The sequence below is a fragment of the Equus przewalskii genome, chromosome 4, assembly GCF_037783145.1.
Source record: "Equus przewalskii isolate Varuska chromosome 4, EquPr2, whole genome shotgun sequence".
Taxonomy (NCBI): Eukaryota; Metazoa; Chordata; class Mammalia; order Perissodactyla; family Equidae; genus Equus; species Equus przewalskii.
The window spans coordinates 32,700,355-32,709,537 of record NC_091834.1 but is presented as its reverse complement, the minus strand read 5'-3'; the positions used below and the strand labels follow the sequence as shown (position 1 = coordinate 32,709,537).

Sequence of the window (9,183 nt, the reverse complement as noted above, 5' to 3'; positions counted from 1 at the left end):
GCCGGAGCTGTTGCTGCTGGGGGCCCACTCACTTCTGCTGCAGAGGTCTCTGCTGCCTCATGGCGGCCATCGGAGTTCACCTAGGCTGTACCTCAGCCTGCGTGGCCATTTATAAGGATGGCCGGGCTAATGTGGTTGCAGATGATGTAGGTGACCGAGTTACCCCAGCTGTTTTTGCTTACTCAGAAAATGAAGAGGTTGTTGGATTGGCAGCAAAACAAAGTAGAATAAGAAATATTTCAAATACAGTAAGGAAAGTAAAGCAGATCCTTGGCAGAACGATATCTATGCATTAAGCCAAAAACTGTAGTATTTTGGAGAGAATTCAGACTTTTGTGATGTTAAATGTACTCCCATATCCATTTACCTGTTGACAAAATTTAGTATTGAGCATGTTGGAAATAAATCAGTTGGTGTCAAATTTTCAAATTATAAACTGAAAAAAAGCAGGGAATTGAAGATAGTTTTGGAAGCTAGATTCACTGTAAGCAGCCAACAATATGTATTTTTTAATTACATTTTTTATTTTGAGATAATTGTAGATTTACATACTATTGTAAGAAATAATACAGAGAGATCCAGTGTATTACTGGATTTACCACTTTCTCCCAATGGTAACATCTTGCAAAACTATACTGACATTGATATAATCAAGATGCAGAACGTTTCCATACATTTATCCCCTGCTTGCTGTTTTAGGGCAGATGGTTCAAGTAATGATGTGGTTGTCTTCTGCTATACTATGCAAAAAGTTTGCATCAGCAGGAACAACTTAAGCTCTCTTTTCTGGCCCTGAAAGTTGCCTTTTGACAAAGGAATGCACTGGTGACAGTCAGATGCTAATGTATAGCCACAGCGTGCTACTTGGGCCAAGGTTATTAAAGCATGAGCACCCTTCAGACGTCCTGCTACACCATGGTCCTGCATGCACTTCTCCAGAGTGAGCTGCCTCATGGTCCAGGTATTTCCCTCCTCGGTCTGTCTTCTTAGTAGACAGTGGTGATTTTTACAGATCCACAGTAGTACCAGGTCTCAGCCTTGGAAGCATTCTGCCCTTTGCGGAGGAGCCAGTCCCCTTGTTATCAAGTCAGTAAGGCTCTTTTTAGCCCCTGCTCCAGTACCCATCCTGGGTAAACTCCCAAAGTTGGGCTTTCTCAGTCTTGGCATCCTACCTGTTTGCCACCTACTTACAGGTAGCACCACTTAACTTGCTGCCGCAATTATCCTTCCACCCTGCCTGTAACTCTCATTCCCCTGTGGCCTTCCAGCCAGAAATTCGGTCCTTGGACCTGGCTTCTCAGCAATTAGCCCTGAGAGGGAAGAATCTGCTGGCTCCTGGAAATACACTGAGCACAGAGAGCTTCCCCACACCTTCAGATTTGCACCTTGATGCCCAGGAGCTTCCTTCAGCTGGCCTTCCTTCCCAGTCCACTATGGGCAGTTCCAATAGCAGTGCGGTCATCCAGTGGTCCACACAGGAGGCACGAACTCTTCTCTCCATACTAGGTGAGGCAGAGTATATTCAGCACATCCAGACTGTGCATGATAATACAGATGTCTATCAGGCTGTGTCTAAACAAATGCAGCAGGAAGGCTTCCGCCGCACCAAACGTCTGTGCCACTCCAAGTTTAAAGTTCTGAAGGTATTGTATTTAAAGGCATATGTTGCCCATGCCACAAGTATGGGTGATCCACCACACTGTCCATTTTATGATACATTGGATCAGCTTCTCCAAAATCAGATAGTGACTGACCCAGACAACTTACTGGAGGATGCTGCTTGGGCCAAGCACTGTGATCAGAACTTAGTGGCCTCTGACACCCCAGGGGAAGAGGGAACCAGCATTCTGAGAGCAAAAAGGACTCAGGCAGTAGATCATCAGCCTACCTTGAAAACAGTTAAGGACTCAGATGAGGATTGTCAGCTGAGAATCACTGAGCAAATGCAAGAAACCAGTGACGTTGAGGACTCCTGGGATGAATCCTTGGGTGCAGGGTGCTCTCAAGGGACTCCCAGCTGCAGCAGCTCCCACCACCTTTTCAGAGGTGCAGTTACTTCCTGTCAGAGCAGCTCCATGACCAGACTGGCTGTGTCCGGTGAGCCCAGTCCCTGCACCAGCACCAGCCGAAACACTCCTGGGGTGGCCTCCACACAGCAACCTCCAGTCTCCTCCTCCAGAATTCCTTTTGTTTCTGGTGAGGACAGGCCTTTGACCAGTGAGCCCCCTCCAAGGTGGGCAAGGCAAAGAAGGCGGTCAGTAGTCAGGACTATTGCAGCTGAGTTGGGAGAAAACAGGAGATTGGCATGAGAACTTTCCAAGAGTGAGGAAGAAAAATTGGACAGGCTAATTGCTATTGGTGAGGAGGCCAGTGCTCAGCAAGATATGGCCAACGAGCTCCGCAGGGATGCCGTGATCACAGTCAGACGCTTGGCGACAGCAGTGGAAGAGGCCACCAGTGCTTTTCAGCTAGGGCTTGAAAAATTTCTTCAGAGGTTAATTTCGAATACCAAAAGTTAGGAACTGATTACAAAAGGTTGTGTTTCCTAAACCAATAGAAGCCCAGTTCCAACATCTTTCTTCTGGTACCCTGGCTCTTTTTCTATCTCCTCAGGAAAAAAAGAATGGACGAACCATTAATATGCAGAGTGGTAGGAATATATATGCTAGTTACTTTTCCCAAGCTTCTCCGCTGATTGAAAGACCTTTCAGATATGTAAGAGGTGGCCTAAAAGAAAATAGATGGAGCCAAGTCCAGACAGCTAGTTAGCCGTGGCTTTGTCAGTAATGTGAGGCAATTTAGTTTACTGCTCTACACCAGTTTCCTCATCTGTCAAATGTGGGCTAGATAGTAACTCCTGAGCTGCCTACCTCACAGGGTTGTTGTGAGGATGAAGTGACTAATAGATGTGAAAGGATTTAAAAGTTTAAAAGCACTATACACACGTAAGTTATTAATGCATATGACCTTGGCCAAGGTAAGGCTACAGTGAGGCACTTTAGTTGACAAGATATAGAATTATGGTTGTATATATGACCTCATTGCTTGAATCTTTACTAACTTACCTTGGCTACTTCCTGGAATTTAAGATCTTCATTTTTTAAATCCCTCTATAGCTTATTAGACTAATAGAGACACAACATGTATTTCTACCTTTACCTCGTATTTTAACTGCTCTATGACATACCTACGAGTAAGCACTCAATAGTCAAACCGTCTTTCCATTTTACTGGTTCTTAGTCTCTTATCACTATAAGAATATCCTTCAAAACTGACAGGGAGCCACAATCATGTATTATGGTTCATATTGGTAATCTTTGATTTAATGAGATATTTGCTGTTTTATAAAATATTAAATGAAAGTAAAGAATATATCCAAGGGTGGTTAAGAAAGTAGTCTCCTGGGAGTGGTACCATCTACTAATGATAAGGATTTGAATTGCAGGTTATTAATTTGTGACTTATCTCTTATGTTGACTGTATCATGAACTAGAGACCAAAGATAACATTCTTTTTTTTATTATTATTATTAATGGTCTTGAGGGGACATTCCCAGAAGTAAGCAGGCTCCATGAGTGGGAAAGGGAGATTAGAATTACACTGAACCTATATGGGAGGAATGATGCTCTTCTGATTTCATCCTTGATCTTCTAAAACTAAGTATACTAGTCCAAGACAGGATAGCATGTTAGGGTGCGATGTGTTCTGTTTAAATGGAAATGAAAATAGGAAAGTCCTAAAACACATGGCCTGTGTGACTATGCCTCTTGCTAGAAAATAGGGGTCACTAGCCAGGGGCCTCTGATTTGCAGAAGCATTGCCTATCCACTTCAATAAAGTTCAAGCATTTGAGTTATTGTTCTAGTTACCATTGGAATACCCAGTTATCATCCAAACAAACCACAAAACACCCTTCACTGACCTGGAAACACAATAGTCTAGTTCTGGTATGGGATCTATTATCATGCTCCTTATTGGAGTGCAGCACGCAAGAGAAACTTACCCAAAATCTTAGAGGTATGCATTATGCTCTCTTTGGAATGAAGCAGAGGCTTTGTGCAGCATGCTTGTCTAGGCTTTAGGTGCAATTGGATCTATTGGGTCAAAGAAGCTTGCTCTGAAACCTCGACCTATTGCAGATCTTTCTCTTGTTCTGGGCTCCTCTCAAAATCTGCGGTTTACTCAGTAAATAGGTTGAAAGAGCATCTCCAAATATGAAATTTGTTAACTTTAATATACAAAAATGTCCACCAATTGTTGTGATTCTTTCTTTGTGTATAGCAGTACAAGGTAGAACCAGTTCTTTCTTACATTTAAGGAGTTATTCTGACATTTCTGAGACCATTCAATTCTTAGAAACTTCACAAATGTGGCTACCTCCTGAAATTTTATTTCTCATCCTCTGGCTTAGATGTTTCTTACCGAGACATCTAGGTGCTTGCTCATTCCTGGTCACCAAATCCAATTAGCATAATGTTATACATGTAATGGACCTCATTGAGGTAGAATGTTTAAGAACCCTGTAGACTTTTACGACTATATTATGAACAAAATCAGGAGCATTGACTATCCTGGAGGCAAGATAATGAAAATGTACTATTGATCATGATAGGCAAAGGCAAATTGCTTCTGCTTGTCTTTACCGGCTATTATGAAACAGAAAATTTTTGCTAAGACAGTAGTTGTATAACTGTCAGGGGCTGTGTTGATTTGACATAATAAAGACATCATAACAATTGCAATTGTGGTTGGAGTCACCACTGAATCAATACTATACAGACATTCTACAGGGCCTATGTGGCTTTTTAACGACCAAACAGAGGACTGAAATATGGATGTTTTAAAAATCATCATCTTTGAAGTATTAAGCCCATTATTCTTATTGAAATTAGGGAACTCAATCAATAGGTGCATCTTCCACCATATTTTTATTTACCCTCTATAGAGGGTAACAAAAGCAAAACTTTTCAAGGATTACGGTGCTCCACTCACCAATGTATTTCTTAATGCCTTGGTGAAGTGTATGTCCTCCAGACCCTCCTAGATACATAGTTAGGGACTGACTGAACTAGTTGAATATAAATATGTCTACTCTCATATTTCTATCTCACTAATCCATAGGACTCCTTCCTCTAAAATATATAAAAGAAGTTCTGGCATCTCACTTCACTCTACTGTAAGAAACAGTTGTGTCCAAGTTTCAATTAACCAACCTAGTACAGCTAATCCCACTCCAAGCTGCTAGAGCCAACAGACCCTGAACTCCAGTGAGTACACTCATAGTGATAAATTCAACCCGATATAATCATATATTTTATACTCTTTGGTCTTTGGTCTAAGACCATTAAAATCTACTTCCATATGTGCTCCCAAATTTTCCATATGTGTTCATAAGTTACAATAGAGTTGGCAGGACGCTACAACTCCTTTTGCACATAGACTACCTTTTCCAGGAGTAGACTTTGCAATTATCCCTGTGAGATATAATGATATCAAATATTTGCTATTGGTCTAGCCAAGAATGGAATGAAAAAAAACTGATAAATAAATAATTTTTTATTAAATTTAATTAACATTTGATTGTAAAATTATATAAAATAAAAGTAGGGCTAATATTTTAAAACCAAATAATAAGGAAAATAGAAAGTCTTGGTGAAAAGTATACATAAATTCTCATCTTGGGGAGAAGAATAGTGCTATTGTAGACAAATGTAGACTTTAAGAGAAAATATTATTTTTAAATCTGATTGTTAAAAGAATGTAAGGATAACTAAAAGAAAATAGAATCTGTAGCATCTAAACCAGCAGATGAAATTAAAAATTAAAGTAAGGCAAAGATCATCAGTCTAACAGAAGGTAGGAAAGAAAATGAAAGCAAGTTAAGGAAGAGCATGGTAAACAAGAAAAAATATATATGGTGGAAAAAAGTCCACATATGTAATTAATAGACAAATGTAAATAGATTAATATTAGCTGTGAAAAGACAACAATCGTTAGAGTGGAAAATGCTTTGGTCAATGAATTCATGAAATATATTCTTTTCTAACATCTCTACCAGGGTGTTCTTGAAGCAGAGACATGACATTTTGCTTAAATTATGTTAGCTAGGATGGAAGGCTATGTGCCATGCGTGTTAGGGCCACCATGGTTCTATATAAATAACACAAATAAAAGTTGCAATGTTTTGGGCTAGGTTTGTTTACAGAAGCATTTTTTAGCAAAAAAAAATCTATTAATCAGAAGCTTATTATCTCCTTCCCAATTAGTGGCAGCCAATATAATTCATAATTAAATTATTAAATTGAAATGTTTAATGACAGATGCTATACAGAAAAATTTGAATGTTGCACTAAATGGATTACAAATATTACCAAATAATGATTTTCTTGGGTCCAGGTATAGTGGGTTTATTTAAAACCATCCACCCATTCTTAATCTTTCATACCTCCCCAGTTGTCAAGCCCTGTGGTTGGTTGTCTGTTTCAATATTTATACACACATACACATTAGCCTGTTTTGCCCATTAAATGTTTTGTTCCTTGGAGTTTTAAAAAATATTTTGTTTCTTTCTAGCACAGAGCTTTGCTCATAATGAATGCCTTTTTGCTGTTGCTAGAGGGAAATAACAACAGCAACACCAACTTTGGTGGTGGGGTGTCCACTAGAAAGCCTCACTCTCTGTAAGAACTGCTTTCTTCATATGAGCAAGCACCACCATCATCACAATGATTTACTTCCCTTCACCTCTACGTGGGATTACACCCTGTAGGAAAGAATACACATTAAAAATCCTAAATAATGACAGTGAATTTTCCTAGAAATTATGCATGTGGGTTGTATAATATTTTGGCATGCCTCAAATTCATCATAATAAGTTTGGATACCTTTTCACAATAATTTACTTAGAAAAATACATTCAAATTTTCACATCCTTGGATAATACAATTCATGTCAAGAGAAGGATTACTAATTCCCTTAATGATTCATTCTATACTCAACTCCAGAGAATTCAGGAGTCTAGAAGAAGGTATCATTTTGCAATAAATGTCAAAAACATGTTTTATCTAAATAGCTTAACATACAGTACTGACAAAATTTAGTTAGAGATAATTTATACCCTTCAGTGGCCAAAGTAATCTATGGGTTTCATCAAATAGCTTTTGTCTATAAAATAAACTCAATTTGCTTTACCACATGAAACTCAATTTAAAGCAATGTTTCATAAATCTCTGTCACTGAAGATTAAAGAAATCTTTAATTTACAAATACTGCTACCAGCCTATGAGCTTTATGTTGCTGGGTTTTAAAATTGAATTAGACAACATAAAACTGATTTTCAACCTCACCTTCTAGTAAAGGCAAGATTTCTAATAAAATAAGAAGAGATAAGCTATTATTAAATGTCCCTAAAGATCTCATATGTGCACTAATATGGTTCTAAACTATTGTTTGTCTGAACAGGATTGTTTTAATAGAGCCCTAGAGATGAGGCTTTTAAGATATGTCCACAGTTATCCATCATAGTAACTCCACTTGGTAAATTTCATACAATGTTTACATCTGCTGCATAAGGTCAAGGAGTTGTATAAGGTCCTCTAGCCCTTATGGGAAAACATGTTACCAGTAGATTCTCTTATTTAAAATGCTTGTTTCAACACTATGTACCAGTCACAGGCAAAATGTGAAACATAATAAAATTAAACTCTCTATATACATATATTAAATTTCCAACAGGCTAGCATCTAGGCATGTCAAAAACTTCCATTTCAAAAACAAATACGAATACATGACGTCTATGAAACCCTGACTTCTCTTTAAATAGTTAGCAACATATTTGAGTACCAACTAAGTACGAGGCACTGTGCTAAGCAATTTACATGTATTATCACATTTAATTCTCACAACAACCCTATAAAGTAGTTCTGTTTTTAGTTCCTTTTTTACAGAAGAGAAAACCAAGGCACAGGGAAGATAAATCATTCAAGGACACACAGCTAATAAAGGTTGGAGTGTGTTTTTCTTAATTAATAGACTTCAGTTTTTAGAGAAGTTTAAGGTTTACTGAAAAATTGAAAAGAAAGTACAGAGAATTCCCATATACCCTCTTTTACCCATCCCCACAGCCCTGCACACGCTTTCCCTTATTATTAGCATCTTGCTACTCTGGTACATTTGTTACAGTTGATTATACATTATCATTAAATAAATTCTGTAGTTTACATTAGGGTTCATTCTTTGTGTTGCACAGTTCCATGGGTTTTGACAAATGCATAATGTTATGTATCTGCCATTATAGTATCATACAGAATAGTTTCACTCCCTAAAAATCACCTGTGCTCTATCTGTTCATCTCTCCTGCCCTCCTGCCAACCCTCTGGCAACCACTGATGATTTTACTGTCTCTATAGTTGTGCTTTTTCCAGAATATCATATAGCTAGAATCATACAATATATAACCTTTTCAGACTGGTTTCTTTCACTTAGCAATATGCGTTTAAAGTTCCTCTGTGTCTTTTCATGGTTTGATAGCTCATTTCTTTTTATCACTGAATAATCCTCCTTTGCTTAGATGTGTCAGAGTTTATTTATCCATTCACCTACTGAAAGGCATCTTGGTCAATTCCAAGTTTTGGTAATTATGTATAAAGCTGCTATAAATAGTCATATACAGGCTTTTGTGTGGACACAAATTTTCAATTCATTTGAGTAAATACTCAGCGGTTCGTTATTAGTTTCCCGAGGCTGCTATAACAAAGTACCACAAACCAGGTGGCTAAGAACAAGAGAAATGTATTGTCTCACAGTTCTAGAGGCTGGAAGCCTGAAATCAAGCTGTCAACAGGGTGGGCTCCTTCTTAGGGCAGTGAGGGAGAATCTGTTCCATACTCCTCTCCTACCTTCTGGTGATTTGCTGGCAATCTTTGGTGTTCCTTGGATTGTAGATGCCTTACTCGAACCTCTGCCTTCTTCTTCATGTGGTGTTTTCCTCTGTGCCATCATTTCATCTTTACTCTGTGCATGTCTGTCTCTGTGTACAATTTTCCCCTTTTATAAGGACACCAGTCATAATGGATCAGGGTCCACCTTAATGACCTTATTTTGACTTGATAACCTCTGTAAAGACTCTGTTTCCAAATAAGGTCACATTCTGAAGTACCAGGGGTTGAGATTTCAACATATCTT

The 9,183-nt window shown here is 38.5% G+C and overlaps 1 protein-coding gene across 1 annotated transcript; it reads left to right on the top strand.

Moving 5' to 3' along the window:
* The first annotated feature begins 1,106 nt into the window (after positions 1–1,106).
* Positions 1,107–3,172, top strand: LOC139083110 (myb/SANT-like DNA-binding domain-containing protein 7). Its single transcript, XM_070618128.1, is given in 1 exon segment — positions 1,107–3,172. A coding segment is annotated over 1 exon segment (1,086 nt). The 5' UTR covers positions 1,107–1,433; the 3' UTR covers positions 2,520–3,172.
* The last annotated feature ends 6,011 nt before the right edge of the window (positions 3,173–9,183 follow it).